General features: G+C 33.1%; 3 protein-coding genes across 12 annotated transcripts; all 3 read right to left on the bottom strand.

Moving 5' to 3' along the window:
• Positions 1-4,003: 4,003 nt before the first annotated feature.
• On the bottom strand, positions 4,004-10,288 carry LOC129288656 (pentatricopeptide repeat-containing protein At1g08070, chloroplastic-like). 8 transcript variants are annotated; one of them, XM_054925339.1, is made up of 4 exons: positions 9,775-10,288; positions 9,064-9,275; positions 6,870-7,043; positions 4,004-6,038 (listed from the first exon to the last, which is right to left on the bottom strand). In XM_054925339.1, exon 4 carries the CDS (start codon positions 5,740-5,742, stop codon positions 4,174-4,176), a length of 1,569 nt encoding a protein of 522 aa, XP_054781314.1. In that variant the 5' UTR covers positions 5,743-6,038; positions 6,870-7,043; positions 9,064-9,275; positions 9,775-10,288; the 3' UTR covers positions 4,004-4,173. The 8 variants fall into 8 exon arrangements, with proteins under 8 accessions (XP_054781314.1, XP_054781313.1, XP_054781317.1 ...); XM_054925338.1 differs by having other exon boundaries at positions 6,933-7,043; XM_054925342.1 differs by having other exon boundaries at positions 4,004-6,035; positions 6,933-7,043.
• A 537-nt stretch (positions 10,289-10,825) lies between these two features.
• On the bottom strand, positions 10,826-13,886 carry LOC129288657 (proteasome subunit alpha type-4). The gene is made up of 2 exons (XM_054925346.1): positions 13,728-13,886; positions 10,826-11,750 (listed from the first exon to the last, which is right to left on the bottom strand). Exon 2 carries the CDS (start codon positions 11,740-11,742, stop codon positions 10,990-10,992), a length of 753 nt encoding a protein of 250 aa, XP_054781321.1. The 5' UTR covers positions 11,743-11,750; positions 13,728-13,886; the 3' UTR covers positions 10,826-10,989.
• A 2,112-nt stretch (positions 13,887-15,998) lies between these two features.
• LOC129288568 (vacuolar cation/proton exchanger 3-like) lies at positions 15,999-21,843 on the bottom strand. Of its 3 annotated transcripts, none has more exons than XM_054925203.1 (12): positions 21,411-21,843; positions 20,232-20,299; positions 20,087-20,115; positions 18,450-18,646; positions 18,021-18,233; positions 17,792-17,920; positions 17,354-17,470; positions 17,211-17,264; positions 16,998-17,114; positions 16,816-16,906; positions 16,489-16,556; positions 15,999-16,388 (listed from the first exon to the last, which is right to left on the bottom strand). In XM_054925203.1, exons 1-11 carry the CDS (start codon positions 21,687-21,689, stop codon positions 16,495-16,497), a joined length of 1,356 nt encoding a protein of 451 aa, XP_054781178.1. In that variant the 5' UTR covers positions 21,690-21,843; the 3' UTR covers positions 15,999-16,388; positions 16,489-16,494. The 3 variants fall into 3 exon arrangements, with proteins under 3 accessions (XP_054781178.1, XP_054781177.1, XP_054781176.1); XM_054925202.1 differs by having other exon boundaries at positions 15,999-16,333; XM_054925201.1 differs by having other exon boundaries at positions 15,999-16,330.
• Between the last annotated feature and the right edge of the window lie 4,172 nt (positions 21,844-26,015).

Here is a 26,015-nt window from a genome sequence, read left to right as displayed (position 1 = left end):
CCTCCTCCTCCTGATTACCACAAATTCTCTTTCCAAGAGTTAGAGAAATACTGTTATCATCGGTTGAATTCACCAGGTGCCAAAGATTACGAACGAGCCAGGAGAGCATTATTGAAAGGTTTAAAGAGTTGAGTACCAAGACCTTTGTGTCTTTTTGGAGTGCATAAGTCCTCCCATTTACGAAGGTGACATCTATTCTTTCCATCCTTTAACCCCCATAAAAAGTTGTTGCATATACTATCTAATTTATTGCACCACGTAGATGGCAGATGAATACAACATAGTTGGTATATTAGGGAGGAATGTGCAACAGATTAAGTAGGGTAAGTCTAGCTGCTTGTGATATAATTGACTATTCTAACTCTGAACTATTTTCTAACTCTCTTGAAAAGATCCTAATAAATGTGTGTTTTTTATTTGCTTGTATTAATGGAACCCAAGTATTTGCCTCAACGTTGGCTATATTTGACTCCTAAGGTGGTAGATAATGCATGTTTGGTAGATGCGGATGTATTTTGACTGAAGATGAGCTACGACTTGAATGTATTAATAGCTAAACTATATAGATTTTTGTAAATTCTGAGTGCCTCTTTAACTATGTCACAATTACCTTGGTTAGCCTCGCAGAAAAACTGGTATTGTCCTCATACATAAGGTGAGAGATTGCTTCGCAACCTCTTCCTAAAGTAATAGCTTCCCATGTACTTTTTAATTAAAAGTATTCAATAATTGCTGACAAAACCTAAAATAAAAAAATAAGGAGAGAAAGGATTTTCTTGCCTTAGATCTCTGGCAAGGGAAAAAGAACTTGACAACTGGCCATAATGGATATCTGGTAGGAAACTGTAGATATACATTGCATCATCATTTGAATCCAAGACATAGGAAAACCCATCCTTGTTAACACCATATGTATAAATTCCCAAGAAATGGTGTTGTATGCCTTCACAAAATTAACTTTGAAAACCATCCATACATATTTCCCTCTTCTAGTGTTAGTACTTTATGAAGAGCTTGTGAGGTGACCAAAATGTTATCTAAACTAAGTCAACCTCTTACCAAAGCACTTTGGTATGGAATTATATAATGATGCAAAGTTCCCTGAATCAATTGCACAAAACCTTAAGACCTTAGAGATAATCTTATAAGTAACATTACAGAGGCCTATAGGTCAAATCGTCCCAAAATGTCATTGTAGGAGGGGCTTTAGGAATCAGAGTAATCACCATTTTCTTGAGCTCCTGGAGTAGATGACCTGTACTTTGGAAACGATGAGCCATCATGCATAATCATCTTTGAGTAGGGACCCATTTTTATGGAAAAAACGAGTGTGGAAGCCTTCAAAACCCAATGCATTATGAGGAGGGCTTTATGCTCATATGTCAATATTGGTATGTTCATTTCTTCAAAGATTTGGAGGGCCTCATCTATATCCGTTGGCGAAGGTTGATGGAAATTAGTAGAATACATCTTATGAAAGTAAGAAACAGCATCTGCCAGGAACTCATCTGCGTCCTCTATCCAATTATGTTGTTCATCCAGAATTCTATAAATGTGTTTGCTGGCCTGCCTCTTCTTAAATGTAGCGTGAAAGAATTCCATGTTGCGATCACCTTGAATCATCCAGGTCATTTTAACTCTAAGACCATAGCATTTCTTCACAGTCATGTAGGAAGTCCAACTCATGTCTCAATTGCTTTTCAAATTCTTGGGTTAATGGATTATTCAAAGTAGCTTGTGTTCTAGTTAAAGAATGCTTAATATGTTTAATGTGGTAACCAATGGAACCAACCAAGGTTTTGTTCTAGTCACACAGGCTACGCATAATTCTTTTCAGTTTAGTTTACCACTTCGAAAGCAGGAGAACCTTCAATTACTTCATTCCTTGCAGTCGAAATAATTTGTGATGTGTGCTGGAACTTCTCCCAAAAAAATTCAAATTTTTGAAAGTTCAATGCAATCTTATTGTGGAATCTGCTGGTATTAAGAATGACGGGTGAATGATTCGAAGCAGCTACTAAAAGAGACAGGCATCTTGTATCTAGAAATTTCAAAGACCATTGTATATTATATGGAGCTTTATCTACCCTAGCCCACACATTGTCAACACCAGAGCGATTGTTGGTCCACGTAAAATGTTGCCCATAATTGGGAACCTCTGAAAGTTTGCATGAATTTAAAACATTCGCAAATCTTGACAAACCAAAGCAGCTCACATTTTTTGAGAATTTATCATCAAGTTCAAAACAATGTTTAAATCACCAATGGAGCCCAAGCAAGAATGAATCTAGAAATTCCTTTATGGGGGCATAACTAAAATTTTATTTAAAAGTGGGGACATTAAAAGTGATTTCACCGTTTTTCATAAACAATAGCACACCCATTTGTAAAAGAAATTTTGAAACATGGGGGAGTATTCGTCATTGCGCCCAAGATTTGTGATATGGTTTGCAGTATTGATCATCCAGTCCCATAAAACAACTTTTAAAGAAGTTTTTAGGAATCCATATACGCACGTTAAGTAGCAGGAAGTACCATCCATAGATATTTTAAAGTGCATCCAGTCGGGGGTTACATCTTCAACAGTACAAGAAAGTAGAGAACCATTACAGCAAGGCAAAACTAAACCCCTTTTAGTGTGATCAGAGTCAACACTACGTATTGGACTGTACCCAAAAGAAGCTAGACATTTAAAGACAACATTACACGGCAACATAATCTCCGTAAGAAAAAGTAGATCGGGTTGAAAATAAGCAAGATGTTTTTTACATCGATGAATTGCCGTCGACTTCTTGAAACCACAGCAATTCCAGCTTAAGATCTTCATGGCCCTTGGGGGTGCTTTGCATGGGTAGCCTCCCCAGACCCACTATCAGCGTTATCAGCAAGGTTGTCTCTGATTTGTAATGAGCAGAACAATCCATCTTGAACCATCTTCCTTCAAGTAGAAAACGTTGCATAAGCAAAGCTGCCATCATCAGACCAGCGTCGTTTACACATTGTACGTTTTGGAGCGTCTTCACGAGATTCTTCATGTGATCTTTGGTTCGCATCAAGAGCTACTAACATCTCCTTAGCTTTTGCAGAAGTTTCCATATCTGTTGGAGTAGAATTCACCTTTGGTGGATATCCAGCAGTATACTCATGTGCTCGACCAAGCACTTGAAGTCTACATTGTTTCAGAGCAGAATCAAGAATGCCAAAGTTTCAAAAATATGAAGAAGATTTCCTTGCAGAGGTCCTGCAGTAAGCGAATCAAAATCCACGAACTGTAAGAAAAAAAGTTTGCGCCAATCCTTCCTACATCCATTACGAGCAATGACAGGTTGCCAAGCAAGCTTTTGTGGATTTTCTAAACAGTAGATGACACAGAGACAAGCATTCAGAGGTCTGTACTTGTGCCCAATTCTGTTCCACACAAAAATGCTTGGGATGTATGAACTTTCGCATGAGAAACAAGGAAAGAAGGGATATCCAGGTTCACTTTTTTGTCCTTCATCGAAGACATGTTTGAAGTCAAAATCAATAGTCATAAGCCTTTCAAAAAGATCAACGTCAAAAATGACTTTTGCACGAACAGCATTTGAGAATACTTTATGAACATTTAAAATTACAACGTTAGTAATTTCAATAAATAAAATTAACTTCTTCAGAATTAGAGAATTTTAAAAAATACTTTTAATGAACAAAACTAAAAATTTTATGTAAAGTTAAAAGAGCAAATATGCACTTTTGCCAATTTAGCACTGTAGCAAGGATGCAGTGAAGACAAGTTCTTTACTTATATATCAAATAATTGAATAAAACATCATCCAATCAAATAACTAACAGTAATATTTATATTGTCAGTATCAATCAAAGTCTGTATAAAAATCAATCAACAAAAAAATATATATATATAATCAGTAAATACCATTAACATAAAACATACGTGTTAACCTTCAACAATCAAACGGACGCTTTTGATAAGCAAATGCTGAATGCTTAATTCTGTATTTAGAAATTGAACAACAATATAAATATGAGATTAAATAAATCATTCTTTATTCCATTATGGAATTTTTGTACAAACAATATGCAATTCAATCCATAAAATCAGAACCATCTTAAAAATTGCATAGTGTTGTATTTATAAACAAAATACTCTGCTATTTGATTCCACTTTCCATGTCCTTACCAAGAACCGCACAAATCTAAATCCAAAATTTCATTTCTAGTCTCAAGCTCAATCCAGCTACATCCTGCCATTTTCTTCAATCCAATGCTTCTCATCCTACCACGAACCTTATTAGCATCATCCCATCGTTCAGAACTTGCATAATGATTAGATAATAAAGCAAGCGTACCAACGCCAACATTTTCATCAAGGTTTCTCTTGATCCAATCCAACATCTCCTCATTGCCATGAATTTTGCAGGCTTGAAGAAGAGCCACCCAAACAGGACCCTTGGCTTCAACAGGCATGCCCTTAAGGAAAGCCTCTGCTTCCTCAAAGAGTCCTGCTCGTCCATACATGTCTAGCACGCAACAATAATGCTGCATTTGTGGTATGATGCCATAATAATCTCTCATGGCTTTGAAGAACATGATTCCTTTGTTTACTAGACCTGAATGGCTGCATGCAGACAATAGGCCAACGAAGGTCACATCATCTGGGGGAACACCATGAATCAACATGCGAGAAAAGAGCTGCACTGTGTGCTTTCCATGGCCATTCATAGCCAAGCCACAAATGAGAGTACCCCAAGAGATAATATCCTTATGTTCAAGCATGTTAAAAATCTGAATTGCTATGTTCATATCTCCACATTTAGCAAACATGTTAAGCAATGCATTTCCTACAACGGCTTCTACTACAAGGTCAGATCTTCTTTTAATGTAGGAGTAGATCCATTGGCCCAAACTCAAAGCACCTATAGACGCACATGCTGACAATACAGCGACAACTGTCACCTCATTTGGCACAGCCTCTCCTTCTAGTACCATTTTTTTAAATAAATCAACAGCCTCTTCACAACAACCTCCTTGAGCATAAGCCCCCACCATTGTTGTCCAGGAAACCACGTCTTTCTTCAACATATTAGCAAATAAGTGCTCTGCATTAACCAAAGATCCACATCTTGCATACATATCCAACATTGCATTATCAAAAACAATGTTATTATCTATCATTCTTTTCAATCCATATGCATGAATAGCTTTACCTAGTGCTAAAGCTTTCATGCAAGAACAAGCAGACAATGCACTAACAAGAGTAGCTGAATTAGGCTTTACGTCCATTGATGAAAATTTCCTGATGGCTTCTGATTCAAAACCACACTTCGAGAGGCCAGAAATTATGGATGTCCATGAAACAACGTCTGGGAAAGATATGGATTCAAATATTTTTGAGGCAGAAATGACATCATGTTCCACAAAATAGAAGTGAAGCAAGCAGTTCTGAATGAAGATATCAGAATAATGACCAGATTTAATTACATGACCATGAACTTCAAGCCCTTTTGTGTGTGCATGCAGGAAAGAACAAGCCTTGAGAGCGAGAGTGAAAGTGTAATGATTATGGGAGAATGGGAAGTAGAGCATTAAGTTGTAGAGAAGAAGGGCATTTTGTGGGCTGGATGAATTTGCAAAGACTCCCAGTAATGGATTAAATATTTGGGGCTTAGGTCTTATTATGAGCTGAGCATGTATTTGATTAAGTTGCTTGAAAGTCAAGGTGGGTAACAAAGACTTCACTGGCATGCTATGTTACAACTGTCAAAATGGGACAAATTATCTTCTTGTTCTGCAGAAAAATACACTATTCAAGGTTCTTGATTGTCTAGTGTCTGTTGCTGTCAATCTAGATTCCTTCTGATGAGAAATCCCACCAACGGATGCCATTGGCTTCCCACAATGCAAGAATTGAATTCAGGAAACCTCGCTCGTTTGAGCATCCTTCCATATTCTAGAAGTTACTTTTTCCCCGCTTGAGATGAATTCTTCATTCCTGTCTTCAAAAGTCAAAACCAAAGCTTGCATGGTTTGAAGGGGCTCTGCTGTAAAAACATGACACCCACTTTGATTCCAAAAAAGCCCGCAAACAGAACAATACAAATTTACAGAACGTGGAAGTAGAACATGCCAAATTAGATCAAGAATCTCATTATCAAATTTTCAGTTTTTAAAACTGAAAAAATTAATCTTTTAGTCCTTCAACTTTTAACTCACTTATAACTCAGTCCCTCAACTATGACTCCTCGTGACTTAGTCCCTCAACTATGATTTGCAACTCAATTCCTCAACTTTTGAATCACTTATAACTCAATCCTTATTTTTTATTTTTTAAAAAAATTATCCTCATCAAATAAGAGGGATACAAAAAATGCTCACATCTTGCTCTAAAATACCCTCCTCTTGCTCTTTGATTGTGGGATCTAAGCTAACATGAAAAAAGAGAACTAACAAAAGTTGAGAGATTGAGTCATTAACGAGTCAAAAACTGAAGAACTGAGTCATAGGCGAGTCAAAAATTGAGAGATTGAGTCGCAATAAATTATAGTTGAAGGACAGAATTACAAGTGAGTTAAAAATTGAAGAACTAAAAATCAATTTTCCCTTTAAAACCAAAGTAATTATTGAACTAGTACAAGCATTGGTTCATGATTTGCCAATTAATGGAGAAGTGAAAAAAGGTTTCAGTTTTTTCCTGTTGTAAAAAAATAAAATAATGGTTTAGTACATCTGAGATATAAGTCAGCCCAAAAGTTATGCCATCCTCACTTAAGTCAGGTTGAAAATGACCCACAATTACAGATCGTAAAAAGACATTGCTTCCATGAGAACACAACCTAAAAAGGAAATGAAATAAGACAAAGAAACTAGCTTACTGCTCAGGCTTAATCATTGATCAGCCCACAAGTGTAAAAGAACAGAAGCTTAGGATAGTTTACCACAACCATGATAGTCCCAGAGTTTGTCATCTTTAAGCAACTCTGAAAGTGCTGAGAAGAATTCAAGTTGGTAAACAAATCATATTTCTTCATTAACTTTCTCTGGCTTTTCTGATATCTCATCAAGTGAGAGAAGTATGAACCACCAATACGGGTATGAGTATTGGCTACAATACAGCATGATACATGGATACGGCAATTTCCAAAAATTTAAGAGACAAGTATGGCTATAGAAATAATTAAATATTAAATATTTAGATACACACGCATATTTTCATAATTTCATGTATAAAGTCAAAAATAATACAATGCAATAAGCAGTTAAGCAACTAAGCAATATCAAATGAAAAAAAGATAATAATCAACTCAAATTAATTATTATGTGCTTCATTGACACCACTACTTTCTCCTATAAGTTCTCTCCCCAAATTTGGCTCATCTAGAGACAAATTTGCAACTTCAAGACTTCCAACATCATCTATTTCCCAACAATCTCCACTGATTTCCTACAATCTACTTTCTCCAATGGAACACTTCTCACTCTTTCTTGAAAGAAGACAAATATTTTAATGAACAAAAACTAACTTTTCTTACTCTTTCTTGAAAGAGAGATCCTCAACAAATGAAATTTAACTCTAAAATAAGAGCCATTATATTGCTTATTACAATAGTTATGCTTCCAAGTTCTATTTCCACCTCCCCTTTATTTTCTCAAGGTACCAAAGTCACATAAGCCCACAAAGGAACACCCTCTTTCGGTCTTTCATTACTAGATTAATACCAAGAATTCACATTCCTTGAGCTACTACCTTATTTAGAATTAGAAGCCGATGCCGATCTAATTTATATAGAAAAATTGTGAACAATTTCCTACAATTTTAATATGAGGAGAGCTAACAAAAATTTAAAACAAAACAAGTGTTCAACTGTGCAGGGGGCAAACAGAGCACCATAACAGTCACACTCAAACATCTAAATCTAAAAACTAAAAATATATTATCTAAATGCCCATAATAGTAAATCAGTAACCAAGCCATTGAAATGAAAAAAAAAATTATTAAATCAGTAACATTAACATAACATACAGGACACAGCCAATTTCGCTAGGCTCAGCAGATAAGACAGGATTGAACTAAGAGAACGGCTATTCCTATCATCAAGAAAGTCGGCTTCATCAATAAATTACTTGACCCTAACATAGCTGAATAACCTCAAAAAGCATCCTTTAAAGCAGGGTCCGCCTCAAGGCAATAAGAATACTTACTATATAAATAAATATAAAGCATAAAGAGCCACTCATTCAAATTGAAGAGACGGTGTAGAACGGAACCTCTAGCCTTGTGCATATGCATATAAAATAAGGAAACGAAACTCAGCAACACGGGTGGGTGCATATGAGAAGAAGAAGAAGACTAAATCGTGGGAGAAGAAGACGCCAAAACTGTGACTAAGGAGGCGCCACCGGCGGCAATGGAGGAGAGACATAGTGACATGACGGATTTGGCCTTAGGGGTAGAGACGAAGAATGAAAGGGGAGGATCGACGAAGCAAAATCGGGCCTCAGTTTTAAAAAAAAAAAAAACGGCAGAACTTGGTCAGTGCCTCAGTGGGCATCGAATTACCCAAATCCTTTGACTAAGATATTTGAGAATGAGTCATATATGACAAATTTAGGATACTTTAGTTAGATTATGTCATACCAAATACTGGAATTCTTACATGTTTCGAATGTTATACCCAAATTGACATACTTCAAATATGATTGCCAACAAGTCTAGGCCTCAAATGTATTATTCCAATGCAGCAAACCTATCTCCTAAAGACATAAAATACAATCATCGCATTATGAGGAGTCTGTACTTCGCAATAGGTAAGGGATAAACGAGAAAGTGGCAGAATTGAAAAGTGCAAGGCAGAAATATTTCTGAGCATTTCAAATGCGAATCAATATGGAGAGGTTCTTGGTTGAAATTCAAAAAAAAAAAAAAGACATTTCTAATGATCAATACTCTTGACAGTGCTAAAAATTGCACCTGCTTATGAACGAAGCCCTACTGAGATCCCAAAGTACACAAACAATAAGGGAAAGTAAAGTAAATGAAAGGCTTCGTTCGAAGGCTTCAAAGCATACCTGACACGCTCTCCTTGGCTCTTCATTTTCGTCTTGGAGGCGCTTACGAGTTGATGGAGCTGAGAAAAATCAGAACGGCGCGAACGAAACCCTGAACCGAGGGATTTTATAGATTGTTTCACAGAGCAAACCAGAACCCCTTCGCAATATGGAGCTCGACGATCGGAAATAGAAGCCGGAGATCTCTCGAGTTCGCTGTCGCAGAAGTTCATCTGGCGGGAAGAAGAAATGAACGGCTGAAGGAGTGATCGCATGTTTTTTAGGGTTTTTTTTAATGTTTTTATTATTTTAAAGGCATCTTTATCATTTTATAATTTATATTTAATTAAAAAAATGAAAAAAAAAATTCTTGACAATATTCCTACGTACCAAATTATTTTTAAAACCTTTACCATTGATCCCAGTCTCATTTTCAATTCTTCAAAACTAAGACCTGCGTCAATCAGAGCCTTAGCTTCCACAAAAATAATGCATGACTGCCAACTAATGTCAAGGATGATAATGATAGAGCCAGAGCAAGGGTATTTTCTAATTTCTAACAGCATATTTTCAATCGGGGATTCCAGTAACAGCATATTTCAGTAAATTAATAACTAACAGCATATTTTTCAGATTGGAACAAAGCTTCAAAGAGGAAAACCGAAGAAACAAACAAAGAGGAAAGAGAAAGGTACCCGGGGGGGGGGGGAGGAGGAGGAAGGACCTGATTACCTGAACTTCCAGTCGACGATGGGCTGACTGCAATGAGGTCTGAGCTTCGAACTTCGCTTCGCTTAGTGTGAGACTTTGAGTGGGCAGACTGCAGGTAGGGGATGCTCTCGCTTCGCCGTGAGAGGCTGAGGACAGACAGGCAAGGGCAGGACGAATCAGACGAGTGGCGATGGCAAAAGGCAACTACGCAAGGCGGCTACTCGAGAACTTGGAGAGACGGCGAGGGAAAATTATTGATGAATCAATCGAGTATTAATTACCTGGAGAAAAGAGTGCCACCGAGCATCTGTATTCTCTGGTAACACAAGTCTTGGAATGTGCTTTCCAACCAGATTGAACGGCGTATTTCTTTCAATCCTTCCCGCACTTCCATTTCTTCTCGCCGTGTTTGCTAGAGCAGTGTTTCTTAATCCCCGTGAGGTCAACAGAACTCTCGAAGGGTAATGAGGGACTCATGGTGGCTGGGGAACTGCATACAGATAAACGCAAGCCTCTCTCACTGGGTCCCATAATTTTTTATGAAAAAATTAAGATTGTTTATGTGGTGTAATATGAATTCAAATATTATTGTTTTAATACCATCCAAGTTAAAAATTATAGCTATAATTATGATTGTAATTGTAAATAAAATTAAAAGATAAAAAATAACTAAGCAGTCGCTATTCAATTATAAGTTTTGGTAAAAATATAACTTGAGATATAAAGAAGTACAAGGACAAATCAAACAATTTCTTTTTTTTCTCAGAGGGGAGGACCCCCAAACCAGGCCAAGCGTCACAACTAAGTTGGCCCAATTTCGGTCCTTTTTAAAGAATTGGCCCAATCAAGCTCAACTCAAAGTGACTGGACCCAATGCAAGTGGCCAAACCAAGCTGATGAACACTCCTAAAGCCGATGCCTCCAGCCCTCACATTTCGGAGCTGCCATCCCAAGAAAAATAGGCTACCTTCAAAGTCTTGATTCTTAGGAACTACAACGCACCAAATAAATAAGTAAACCAAAGCGTAATAGATTAAATAGATCTAATCTAAAATGCTGAGTTTTGAGAATATGATAAAATAAACGTGATATCGAAAACCATTAGTTTAAACAATTCTGAAACATCATTCGAACAGTTTATGGCCTATTTTGTAAAGAACATTACAGAAAGGCTTAGGTAATCCAGATTTCAAACCAAATGGATGGTTTGAGCTGCATCAACAATGGATCTGCCAACTAGGCAGTGTCCGTTGCTGGCTGTGTAACCCCAGACTTCACCAAAAGCTTAGTCAGCGTCTCAGGCGAGCAAACTTGATACTTAACCTTTCCAGAAGGTGACAGGAAAACCTCAGCTAATTCGAGCTTATCTGATGTCAAACTTGTGCTGTCCATAGTTTTACTGAGTACTTTAAGAGCAAGTTGCACAGCTTCTTCCCTTGTGATATCATCCTTGTAATCTTGTTTAAGTATTGATTGAGCTGCCTGATTGTTCGCACCAATAGCTGCAGCTTTCCAACCACCATAATTTCCACTAGGGTCACTCATGTAAAGTTGAAAACCAAAATTTTTGTCCCATCCTGCAAAAAGGAATGAGACTCCAAATGGCCGAAGACCACCAAATTGTGTGTACCCTTGTTTAGTATCACAGAGGGATTGAACCAATTGTTCTACTGGCATAGGCTCTTGGTAAGCATAAGTATAGCGTTGTGCTTGGACCCTAGCAGTATTGATTAGGATATTGGCATCCGACATTATACCAGCCACAGCACAAGCAACATGATCATCAATCTTATACATCTTCTCCGTTGAGGTTGAGGTTTGCAGAAGCTTAGATGTTACCTTTTTCTCACCAACCAAGACAACCCCATCTTTTGATAAGATCCCTATGGCAGTACCTGCGTTGCCAATGGCCTCCATTGCATACTCAACTTGGTAAAGACGACCTTCAGGGGAGAAGATGGTTGTACGGCTATCATATCTTCGAGACATATTGATATCTGGCAATTAATTCAAAGCAAAAGGAGAAATATAGGAATTAAAAATATTTCCTTGTAAACGGATCTTAGGTTAACATTAAAAAAATTGATATATCTATATGATATACTGTCAGCTAAGGGGAAAAAAGTTATAAACTGAATTAAAAAGTTATAGCAAGAAAAACACAGCATTAAAAAAATGCTACTATGAAGTCTCCCGACCCTTCTTCTGGGCAAACATCAGTCCTAACTCTAAGAGTCAATAAAAATTCATCAGAGATAGACAGAAAATCATTTTACTGAAGCACAAGGCTTAATCACACTATAAATACAAGCAACACCAAGAAAGTAGAGGATAGATGTTCATGGTTAAAGATCAAGGAAAATAATTCAGGTCAAGCTAGAGAAACTAAAAGCACTGACAAATCAGAGCCACCCAACCTCAATATTTTTAATGTGGATTTACACAAAAAGAAATTTAAAGACTCCATAAACCAAATGAGTCTAAGAAACATACACATCTAAAAAAGTTCAGGAATAACGCCTGAGATTATGAATGTTTGTTTAAACTTAAGAGCTGCCGGTATTCATGAGTACTGAGACTTTATAAATAAAAAATACCTTAATTCGAGGTCAACCAAATTAAATGATAATAGGAATTTAATGGTAAAAGAATATAAAGGCACTGCTTAGATGTAATTGGAAGGCTAAGAAAATAAGACAAGATAAAATCTTGACAGTGGTTTAAAATCAATCTTATTGAACAAGACCCAATAACAGGGATCTGGCAGGGTGAGAGCTTAACAATTTCTTGTAACAAGAATCTACATATGCTAGCTTCCTAACCCAACAAAACCCGACTCCAAAGAAGACTCCCTGTACAGGGCATAACAAGTCAATTCAAGAGGGATGGTCAACCATTGTTTAGACAAGCAAACATGCAATGCAAAGGAAGTAAAGGATCAAAATGGAGCTCTTGTTCAAGCAATATTTTCTGAGTGTCTTGAATGAAACCTCCCTAGGGTTACCCTAAGGAGAATAGCCATCCTTTGTTATGATTCAAACAGAGATCCCTGGGGAAATACAAGGTCATAAACTTCAAGTCTTCAACTCCTTTTCATCAAAAGATCACAATTCTGCTTCTCAATCTTAAGGAAGAAGAAAGCGATGGTGGAAGCACTCAAGCAAGATTTCAAAAAACTACTTCAATTATTCAAGTCTTTCAGTATCAATACCATGGCTGAAGCCACTGGAGGAAGCTGGATCTGGCTTCTTAAAGTCCCATCCCTCTTAAATAAGTTGTTATAGAAAAGGTCCAAAAGGACCCAACTATTACATATGATTAAAAGAAAGTTGCATCCTGCGGAATCACAATCTAAAGGAAATGAAAGAAGATAAAGAAAGAAGCTTATAACTCATGATTAATCTTTTACAAACACATTAGTGAAAACAGAAATTTAACAGTTCACTAAAACCATTCCAGTCGCAGAGTTGGTTAGCATTAACTACTATGTAAGTTCTGCTAATGAAACTAATAAAATTTTACTTTAAAAGTGTTCAGTGATCGAGGAAGAATTCAAGAAGGTAAGCAAATGATCCCTCTCTATTAACTCTTTCAGTTTTCCTGATTCTCATCAAGGGTAAAGCTTGGTCGAGCCTCGAATATCTTGTTCCAACGCGGTAAACCCATCTCCTTAAGACAATATTTGCCTTGAAAACTTCTAAGAAATGGCTCTACTAGTCTACATTACACTCAGGTTCCACAAATTTGACCTTTCCCATCTACCAGTTACATTATCCCAGGAGCTCAATCAGGTAACATGAACAAAAACGAAAACATCCATAGTACAGGCACAATAATCCAACGACATGAAAATTACAGGACTTCAGCAATATCGAAAAATAAAATGAAAAACCTACAAAGCTCTAGGTTCTAGCAAACCCCACAGCAAGATTGAAAAATAAACGAAATTTGCAAAAATTCTCGATTACACTTACCAGAAAATTGTTAACTAACGACAAACACAACCACAGGATTATAATAAAAGATGATCGACAACGAAGCAGAAGAAAGTCGAAAGCTTCCTCGTCTGAGATGGGAAATGATCGCCCCGGAAGGAGCAACAACTAGGCAACTCTGTTTTCCACTTTACGCCTACGACACATTTGTAAAAACGATATTTAAGGACCATCTGAAAATATTAATTATTTTCAAATTTTGAAATTAAAACAAAATGTCATGTGAGAATTGAAATTTTGAATGTTAATTTTTCAGTATTTATCTTTCAGATTTTTTAGCACTCGTTTTTTTCTAATTTTTAGTAAACATTTTTCATTAGATTTAGTAGTCAATTTTGTAATTTATTGGTAGTAATAGCTTATACTTGCAATATTATTTTTATATTGTCAATACTGCAAAAAAAAATTAAAGATAAGTATTAAAAACATAAAAAATTGAAATTAAAAACATTTGTGATAACTATTCAAAAATTAAAAGCCTAAATATTGGAAATGTAAAAATGAGAATTAAAAATGTAATAAATAAATATAAAAAGATTAAAGTATTTTTTTAATTCTCTAACTTTATATAAGGTTTTAATTTGATTCTTTAATTTTGTAAAGTATCTTTTTAATCCTCTAACCTTAAAATTATTTGTTGCAAATAATTTTGTATGTGTCAATCTTTATTATTTTTTTTTAAAATTAAACTTAATATATTAATATTTGATAATGTTTTGTTAATATTTAAAAATTTTATGTAAAAATTTATTGTGATAAAATTAATAATACTAAAATTAAAGAATTAAAAAAATATTTTATAAATTTAAGAAATTAAAATAAAATATTGTGTAAAAATCATGTTTTTTAATTTAAAATTATAATAGAATCAAAAGCTTGTTTGAAACTTTTTGTTTTATATTTTAAAAATTAACATTTTATAGAACATGTCTTGAAAATAAAATAATAATAAAAAATATTTTTTGCATTTTTTTATTTTCAATAACAATAGTTTCAAAGTACTTAAAATATTTTTTCATTTTTCTATTTTTTAAAAGAATATTTAGTTTTTTTATTTTTTAAAATCTTTTTTAAAAACACGTCAAATAATTTTTTTGGTTTTTGGCTTAAAAAAAATATTTTTAAAAGAGGTTGCCACACAAGTTCTAACATTCTTGGAAGCTCATTAGATACAATTTTCTCTATTCTGTTCTAAGAAACAATTCCAGGGAGGTATAGTTTTTGTTTGATAAGATGAGATATTTAATTAGTCAAATATTATGTTTTGTTAGTAAAATAAAATAATTAACGGCAAAAGGTTATCCTTACCAAAAGATTCTGTTTGGTTTTTAGAAAAGAATAAAATAAATTAAATTAAAAAATCAAGACAACAATAAAGTAAATTACTCTTTCCTTTATAACAAACCTAATAAAATTCATTAATATATACTTTAAATGTAAAAATTATTATACCCTCTAAAAATTTTATGAATTATAATTTCCAACTTCATAAATAAAATTATCTCTTATCTTTATAATTATGTTCACATATTTTATTTGATCATTTTATTTTTATCTTTATTTTTTTAATCTATTATATTTCACTCTTTTCTATCAGGAAAACGAATTTAAAAGTTTCAGAGAAGTCCTTTTGTCAAGTTTTAAAGATCAAAACAATCATTTCCAATAACTTTTTTTATTTATTTCAGTAGCTGAACTATCAAATGATTTAGGGCTTGTTTGGTTGTTGTTGTTTTCATTTTTTTTTTCAAAAGTTGTTTTATAAAACAATTTTAAAAACTGCTTTTGAGAACAAATAAAGAAAAACTTGTTTGGTAATAGTAATCCAAAAACAGTTTTATAAATTTGTGAGATAGGTGATTCTTTTTTATCAGGACAAAGATACAACGTTTGCCATTAATGGAACAATTCTCATTTCTTGTTTCCTGCTTTTTCTCTGTGAAACTTAAAAAAAAAAAAAGAATAGAAACAGCTAAAAATTGTTTTGGTTTTCTTGTACTTAAAAACAAAAAATTAAAAACTGTTTTCAAGACAAAAATTAAAGAATCATTAACCAAACAAGTTTTTTGTTTTAAAAATATTAAAATAAAAAAACAGTTTTTAAGAAGAGTAAATAAATAGGCTCTTAATAATTCGTTTTCAGTTTTTGTTTCATAATCAATTATCACCCAAATTTTTTGCCGCTTCAAGAGATTCAGCAAAGCTCAAGAATGTAGACTGTAGGGATCAAAATGAATAAAGCTTCAAAACTTGGTATAGAACGCCGAAGAACAACTTTCAATTATTGAGATCTGATACATAGCAATACATGAGGCAAACACCCCTTAGATATATATATAGATACAACCCTGTGATAATATAAAGATGAAAATTAATATCACGCCAACCAAATACTAGCTCGAGGGGATCTCTACACAGCCCGCAATGAAGTAGCTCCTCGCAAAGCAATTCTATCTAGAGACAATGAAAGATACGAATTGGAATCAAAGAATAACCAATCCATTGAATCTGTTGTGAGTTTAGATTCTGCTTTTCCCTTCACCTCATCCTCAAGGAGGCAATCCAAAGAGATCACCATGAGCCTGCTATCAAATTCCTCCATTGAGATCCACATTGCGGAATGGGACATATAGGACAAGACTCAAATAAAAGAAAATGATAGAATAATGTAAATTGTTTGTGTGAGTTGAAGAGTCACATTGATAATAATGACTACTTACGGTAAAGAACATGGACTTACCACAAATTAAGCTGTGAAAACTGCATCGGTTGTTGATTTAGGTACCATGTTTCCAAGATGAGCTTGGTCTGTCGCAGAAATGAGATTAAATTTTAGATATAAATTACTGTTTAGATTCCGAATAGCTTGAGGTATCAAGGAGATTTATGAGACCTTTCTTTTCATCAACCATTTTCTGATCTAAAAAACAACTTTAACTCGTTGAGTTCATCAACATCTTTACTGATTCAATGGGATATATATCCTTTCACTCTTTCCTTACACATAGCACCAACCAACATTTACTTCTAATCATGCACAAGAAAGGCATAGGCTAATGAAACTTACTGAATGGTGATCTCTGCAGAAAAAAGCATGTCCCAATGACAACGTAGCAGAGCAGGAGAATAAAACCTTTCATGTAATGGGACGTTCCATCCTATTCAAATTTCAGAGAGAAGAAGAATCAGTTTGAATATTCAAAAGATAGAATGAGATTAAAAGAGTCAAAACATGAGAGTAACTTTTACCTGTAAAGTGAAGGCAGTTGCTATAATGGCCAAAGCAAGTGAACCCGTTTCAATGACGTTGAAGTTAAGATCCATTTTGTTGCCCATTATCCAAGAAACAATCACACAAAAGGGAACCTACATTGTGATCACATTTCTCTGTCTTTTACCAACCCACGAAGGAAATCTGAATGAAAAAACTTCATTAATTTATGTATGTAGGTGAATTCTTACCACAAACAAGCTAATTTGAGTTGCAGAGCCCAAAGCAACACCCAAAGAGATGTCCTATAAAGCCATGAATTGCAAATAGGTTAGAGTTTAGAACCTTATCTTAAAATTGAGGTTGGAATTTCCCAAAGTCTTCAAGTTCTTACCAGCTTGTTCTTGAAAGCAAAAATGATTGCTCCTGCATGTTCAGCTGCATTGCCCACTATTGGTAGTAAAATTATGCTGAGGAAGCTGACAGACAGACCCCACGAGTCTGACGCATCCTGTTCAGAGAAGGAATCGTAGTTATCAGTAATTACAATAGCCAAGACTCAAAAAGTGCTAAATCATGGATAAAATGTACAGCTTTCAGCCATATTATTAGGTGGGTCTGTCCACTACTTGATCCTTTATTATGTTGAAAGATCATTCCAGATGCTCTTGAAGATAGCACAAAACATGACCCATGTGGGACTTAAATGTTTCACATTTCCTCTCTCTCACATGCATGGGGTTGAGGTCATTCCTACCTAACACGTCTCCATTCAAAAGATGCCTAATATAATCATGCATTTTAGAACAAATTCAAAATGATGTTTAATTACCTCTATCGTCTTTACCACATACTCAGACAACAATGCTATGATCACAGTCATCCCTACCAGCCAGGCAAACCCACTCCAGAATCCTATCACTGCCGCTTCTTCTGAAACATTGTCGCTATCTTGGTCCTCCTGAGATGACTATTTCTGGTTAGATATTGCCATAACAGTACATCTTAGAATAACAGGCAGCTTCATATATATTTCATAGTTTAGGAAGTCGATCGCTTACATCCGGGGCTTCGAATAATTGGCGATGTGTCCAGAGTTGAAATATAAGGTAAGCAAAATATGCAACCAGCATGACAATACTTGCAGCTCTTGATAATTGGAGAGATGGGTCTGAAGCGAGAGCAGTTGAGGAAGTAGCATATCTGAATAACATTGGCAGCAAGTGGCACAATAATGCCAGCAGAAGCATGAGTGAGTTCACGTCTGCTTGTCTCTGCAAAATAATAGATAACCAAAACACACATTTCAATGGTTACCATAAGTTATTGTCATCATTTCACCAGGTCTAAGAAAAATGAGTGCTTTTTCCCCTACCCTAAATAACCTACATTCTCTGATTAAAAAAAAAAAAAAGCCCTTAAAAGATGCAGTTAATTGTCACATTTTTACTGTTATATTTATAAAGCTAAAATGGGATGCATGGACTTACTCTGTCATATTTTTGTGGCTGTGAAAGGTTTGCTATGCCACCACAGAAAAGAGAGGTTCCAAGGACTAAGAGAAGGTTTGAAAGGATGGAACCTAAGAGAGAATACTTGACCACAGCTATTTTGTTGTTGTTGAGAGCAAATATTGCTATTATCAGCTCTGTCGCATTTCCGCATGTCGCATTCAGAAGCCCTCCCACTGTAAATCAGCAACATAGAGGACCAATTTCAATAATTTTGACACTATATTTACTAGTACTTTCCAAAACAATGATAATCAGTCGCACCCAAAATATGTTAGAGCATTGCTTTGCTAATGCTAATTTTTTCGTGGATTTGGAGGCAACCTTCTTTTTTTTTTTTCCTTTTATTTCTAATCCTGCGGATTCATTGATTTGACAAATTCCAAAAACATGGTATTAGATAAAATGTGATGACCAAAAAAAAAAACCGAAATAATGACAAACGCTTCACCTTATTTAGTTTGTGAATTAATTTTTACGAAAATAAAGTTGTGAACAAAAATAAAAATAAATAGAATGAAATAATATTCAGTATATTATAAAAATTCAACTTTTTAGAATTTGGTAGAATGAAAATAATAGCAAAATAGAAAGAAAAATTATTAAATAACCATAATAATCCCATATATACTCTTAACTAAAAATATATTAAATAATTTCTAAATATTTTTTTATAAAAATTGAAATGTTGATTTATGTTTTTCTCATTTATAAAAATTAAAGTTATATATAAGAAAATAATAATTGTTTTTAAATTAATTTTTGGTCGAGAACTCAATTTGTTGAAAATTATCTTCATTTTTTCTCTTTAAAAGAAGGAACGAGATTTTCGGCTAAAAAATATATATATATATATATATATATATATATGGATTGCCTGCTGCTGCTGCCACACGAATTTGTGATAACTAACAAATGATGAAATGACGAGAACTTCAAACACTGCCCTGGAATCGTACTAGTAATTTCTATCGTCTGGAGTACATAAATGAACAAATTGAGCTCTAAATTATCGGTCCTTGTCTCCATTGTACATTTATTTTTGGGTACCGTATTCTTTTTCAATAATCTGATTTCTATGATTAATAAAAACTAACTTTAATCATTAGGCCAAAAAATACCAGAAAAATATTAAAAATTATAAAAAATAACTCAAAAATTATAGAAAAGAATAAAAAAATTTATTGGTCCATTTTGGTATTTTTTTAATTAATAAATGATCAAAATTTTTTATTAATAGTAAGGATTCGATTATGATATTTTCAAATGTTAAAAGAAAAAATTATACAAAAAATAAGTTTAGAATTATAGACACTTCTAAATATATAGCTTAAGAGTTAATTTTTTTACCTTACATAATACTTTATATATATATATAATAGTTTTTGACATTTCTACCATCTATTATAGGTAAGAGTGCATGTACTAATAAAAATTTAAGGGTGGATAGTATATTTTCTATCCAGAATTCTTTTTGAAAACATATTAAATACTAATTAATTATAAATAAAAATTTGTATTATTAAGATTTATATTTAAGAAAAAGTAAAAATCAAGACTTATTTTGAGAGACTGAAGAAGGATTAGATTTAATTATATTTCAAGAAGGATCATACCTGTGGGGCCTGTGTAATAAGCAACTTGCCTGCGCATGATAATTATGGAACAGAAAATTAAATATAATCAGCATTAATTCCATGCAGAGATATTAGACATTGAATGAAGAGAATAATAAAAAATTGATGGAATTTATTTCCTTACTCAGTCAGGAAGCTGATTCGTTCAGCAAGGGGTGTAAGTCCTAGCAAGCTCAACGCAAAAACCCAGGGCTGCAGATAGTGAGCCATAAAACTAGCAAATTACTACAAGTATCATTTTCATGTGCAAATTACTAAATATTAATTCCAGCAGATTTTCAATACCCAGCATACTTGCCATTCATTTCTGGCAAACAAAAAAAAAAAAAGCATAATTGCCATTCATCAAAATCCTAAGATACCCCATCAGTATTAAATTAAATTTTTTATACGTTGTATATATTATTGGAATTGTAAAAGAGGCACGCTTCACGAAGTTTCAATATGATGGTGCCTGTTTGAATAAATTTAATACTTAATTTTAGAATTCAAAGCCATGGTTTTTAATATTTTCAAACACTCCATTCTTTTCGTGTCATTTATTGTTGTATCAGGTTGTGTTATGTACTACTCCAATTCTTAATATAATACAGAGTTAACCAACTTCAAGCTTATTGAAAAAAGGCAGTTATATTCTTGAAATTATTAAAAGACATATAATTTTAATTTTATCTTTTTTGCAATTAATAACCATAATAAATTATATTCTGGAAATTCAAATAACAATAAATAAATTAAGGGATAAAATTAAAAAAAACAGTAATTGCTCTTTGTCTAATATTAAGAATTAAAATTTTTTCCCCAAGTTTGGTCTTATATTAAAAGTAGAGGGAGTATATATTTGTATATGTATATCTATAAAAGTATATAATATCAAATATTTAAGACTGTTTTTCTCTAAGACGGATATATATATATATATATATATATATATATTTGGCATGTAATTAGACTTCCATCCAAGAGCTCTTGTGCTCTCGCGTGATTAAGCGGTTAGCCTTATAATAATAAGACAACTATAGTTTTCAATATAGTATTAAATTTCAAGTAATACTGATTGAACTGGTAAATCATTTAACCAGTGCGTCGAGAAATTTAATGATATATTTTGGTTATAATCGGTATGAGCATAATTCAACACGCAATGAGGCAAATCATTATTTTGCCATGATTGGAATGAAATCCGTGAGAATCCATTTCATTACCGGTTTTCAACCCTCCCATTACATCCGTCCGCCTGCAAAACAAAACCTAAAAATGCCGTGATGATGATTCAACAAGGAAAAGCAACAGGAGTACTCACTTGTGAGAATCCATAGCAATCAGCAGCAATGGCGAGAGGAATCGCAGGGAAAAGGACGGAAAGCTTAGTCCCCAGAATGACCTCTTGCAGATTGGCCAGCAAATTTCGGAGCAAGGCGCAGCGAACTTTGGAGACAAGCCTGGGGTCAGATTTCTTGCGCAAGGAGGAAGAGGACATTTTGCGAGCGGAACGGCCATGCCTCATGATCTCCTTTCCGGCCGATAATCCCTTGAAGTTTCCGTTCTCCATGAGCCTGATTGCTTCTTGGTGAGACGCCATTTTCAAGCTTCTTGGTTGGTTTCAGAGAAAGAAAAGACTGAGAAGAGTGAGTGGAAGATTGGCTGTTTTGTTATTGTTGAAGAAGGCGGGAGAGGCTTGCATGTATTTCCCGTGACTCTCGAGGTAGGAGGAGCTGGGGGCGTACCGTGATGTGTGCCATGTACTCAAGTTATATACGCGACGAAGTGTGCAGCTTCGAGGAAGCTTCCTATTATTTGAACTTATTTTTTTTACTAAAAAAATTAATTTTAATCCGCACAATTTTTATTTTAAATTTAATTTAATTTTAATAATTCAAAACTTTTAATTATCATAATATTCTGTGATGCATTTTATCTATTATATAGTTACAGTCTTGCAGAATGATCTTCCTATGGTACAGAACTTGTGAGTTTGTGAACTGTGTACAACAACTTTGGAGGGATGTATAATGCATTAACATCACTTATTATTATTATTATTATTATTATTATTATTATTAAATCGTCAGTGACAGATGCATTTTCATCAACTATAGTAAGGGTTCAAAGCTTGATATTTTTATATTAAAAATAATCATTAAATTAATTTATACCCGTACCTTATACACACACACGCTCCAATCTCCATTCTCATGGCAATTAATTGAGGGTGATATTGAAAAGTAAAAACTAATTTTTAAATATAAAATATATAGATTTTTGTTTTTTTGTTGTTGCGTTTTTTAAAAATAATTAGGACTTAAATCAATCAAGCAGATGGAGGAAGTATATAAATGGCAATCATTGAAACACTGAAAGCTATTGAACACTTCGAAGGAAGCTTTGAAACACTTGAAGACCACAAAAGGCCTTGTACGGACTCAATATTGGCTCCAAAATCATTCTTCAAAGAAACAAAGACAGATACTCCATTGGGAAGTCCAAATATGCCACAGAACCGCAATATTAAGATTTGAAACAATTAAAAAAATTAAATTTAGGAAAAATGATAATTAGGGATTCTATAAAAACATTAAAAACCCAAAATTATTAACATTTTAATAACAAACCATGATTCTCACTTGCAATAAATTATCTTTAGTTGCTTAACTTGAAATTCACTACAAACTTGTATAAATTTTCAACTAATGCTACAAAGACTTCCAAGTATTTTTTATTGATTTTCCACGTGATAGCAAAAAATCACGAGTAATTAGCTTGTGATACACAATTGATTCATGTAAATTCTCAACTAATGTTACAAGTAATTTCAAGTGTAGTTTGTAAATTTCTCAGGTGAATTATATATATGTTGACAACAAAAATTTACAAGTGATTTTTGTGATTCACAAACTTTTAACTAACATTATAAATAATCTCAAATGTATTTTCTTTATTTCTATTTGTATGTTGATAGCAAAAAATTAAGATTTACAATTGATTCTCGTACATTTTCAACTATCATTACAAATAATCTCAAGTTTATTTTGTTTATTTTCTAGATGACTATTCACATTCTTTAATTGCAAGTAAGGACCATCAATTATTATTAAAATTTTAATAATTTAAAATTTGTAAATATCATTAATATTTTTATATGGAATTCTTAATTTTCATTTTTCCAAAAATTTACTTGTTATAAAAATTACTCTTGGTTAAAGGTTAAAACTATAAATTTTATAAGAAAAAATATGACTTTGGGTCCCTGCATTTTGTTCAAGTTTTATTATAAGTTTTTACATTTTTTTTAATATTTTACATCCCTACACTTTTATTTTTATATATTTCAAGTCTCTTTAGAATACTGAAAAATAAAAATATAAAAACCTACAATGCATAAAAAAAGTGCATAGAGCTATAGCAGAACTCGAGTAAAGTGTAAGGACCTAAAGTCATGTTTTTTCATAAATGATAATATATTTAAAATTATAATTTATGAATGATATGATGTATTGTTTAAATTTCATGCCAATTATTATATGAAAGCTTATCTAAAGTCGGATATGCTTTCACTTATTTTGTGAGCTTATCAGGAAGTCAGAAAACGTACGTATGTATAGTACGGCATTCGTAGGAAGCTTCCTGGAAATCGAGGGGAGTCAGGAGAAACAAACATGCATGGCACGCAAAATAAGGGGAAAATTACCCAACTCAAATCCTAAAATTATTGATTTAAATACTTCAAACATTATATTATCATTATTTGTAAAAGCGGAAGATTATTTAAATGTATATGTTTCTCTTAAAAAGGACAATCAAAATACACGAAACTATAGCTTCGATATCCTGATAGTGCCATCATAAGTGATAGACAAAAGCGAGGAAGACAATGATAAAAAAGAAATTAAGGAAGAGTAATTCATTATAATCGATTAAAGATTGAATGATGAACATTAAACTCTGAAGACCAATATCGTTCATATTGAGTTAATCATTAAGTCTACAGAAATAATAGAGCTATCCGAACAAATTTTTAACACAACATCATACAGAAACTTGATACTCCCTCCCATTCTATTGTAAGGCAAAGAGAAGAATTTTGTTCAGTCTCATTCATAAATCACATTATTGAATTTTCATTATAAACTTTTCATTTTATCTTTCATGAAATGTTAAAAAAAAATATTATTAAAATATACATATTTAATAAGGTTAAAATTAAAAATTTATTAAATTTTTAGGTAGAATTAATAAGATTTAAAATTATCATTGATATCAATAAAACATATTAAAATTGAATTAATTTAAGACATCTACTCTAACGACACTATTCATTGAATAGTTACCTAGAAAAAATATCTTGTAGAATGAAGTACATGACCTTGTACAGCCACCTCAGCACAAATATTGGAAAGGAGAAAGAAGCTTTAATTTGAGTGGGAAGAATTGAACCGTGGCCTATATATGCGCACGTGTGTTTAAACACACACACACACACACTAATGATTTTGAGAGGCCTGCCCAGTTTCACTTCACAATCACAAGGACCACGACGTGGTGTTGCTCAATTCCTCAAGGTACGTACTCTTCTCTGTGGTTCACTTTAAAGTCTTTTAGGAATTGCCTTGGTCTTCACTTTATGTTTGGCTTACATTGCACCATGACTAAGTTGTTAAAAATCACTCTATTTTCTCGTCCAAAAAATTAAAATCCACTCTTTCATGATTTTTCTCCCATATTTTACCATTATCTTGCGTGTTGGGTGGAAATTAGGTACATTTCATTTCATATGGTTTATTTTATGGATTTTAAGCTAATAAATTTATCAAAAAAAAGCAGAAAAATTTGAAATTAAGTTCGATTTCAAATTAAATATTGCTCTAGAATTAGTTCCCCTTACATTGTTTTTTATATCATTTCAGCACCGGCGAAATAAGTCACTCCCAATCTTTAATAGAAGCTTAATCAAAACAAAAATAGACCAAAATTAAGTATTAGTGATAAAATCTCTTCAACAAATATTTTTTTGTCGGGCCAAACATAAAATTTACAAAAATTGTATTACTCGCATAAAGTGTGTATATGTTAAATATATTTTTTGAGAGGTTGTATATTTAAAAATGTAAGATATTTTAAGTATTTCAATGTGTAATTATTGTATTTTTTTCAAAAAAAGTTCATAATAAATAAATCATATAATATTTATTTTAAAGTAAGATATTATATTAAATAGAAATAAGTATGAAAAGATGATTGAGGTGAGATTCAATTAAAAATAATTTACATTTTTCAATGGTAGAAGTGTATATATTCTGTCCATTATGTATTATAAGACATTTCTAATAATGAGTTAGTTAATTTTTTTTCAAATTATGCACTATTAATATGCCTATCCTTATTATTTAATAAGACACCTCAATTTGAAAACGTTATTAATTACACTCTTTAATTAATAATATTTTTAAAAAAATCTTGTGAATTGTATTTGAAAAATGTAAAATATTTTATATTTTTAAATATATTAAAAAATACTTTATAATATTGAAGAGAGAGGGAGGAGGAGGAGGGGACATGAAGTTACTAAACAGAAAGGAGCTTGGATACAAGCTTCGTAAGTTGTATATAAATGAGGAATATATGGCTGCAAAATCTCCATCGAACGTCTGTCTGAACAAATGATCAAATGCTCTCTATATTTTATTATACTTTCTTTGTCGAATTATGTTGTAGATATGCTTGAATTGAATTCATATGCATTTAATATTTTTTTAAAATTAAAATGGAATGTTTGGGTTCAGTGTGTTTAAATTTTTCTGCCTGTCTCTACTCTATTATTCTTTTTTTTTTTTTTTATCTGTGCAGATCCTATAATACATCACATGATCTGTCAGCAACGTATGGTTGGATTTGTCGAAGCATCCAACAG

This window comes from Prosopis cineraria, unplaced genomic scaffold (genome assembly GCF_029017545.1).
Source record: "Prosopis cineraria cultivar Desert tree isolate PC_DT_omini unplaced genomic scaffold, ASM2901754v1 PC12, whole genome shotgun sequence".
Classification (NCBI taxonomy): domain Eukaryota; kingdom Viridiplantae; phylum Streptophyta; class Magnoliopsida; order Fabales; family Fabaceae; genus Prosopis; species Prosopis cineraria.
The sequence above is the reverse complement of the archived record's forward strand: the minus strand, read 5'-3'. Positions and strand labels throughout refer to the sequence as shown.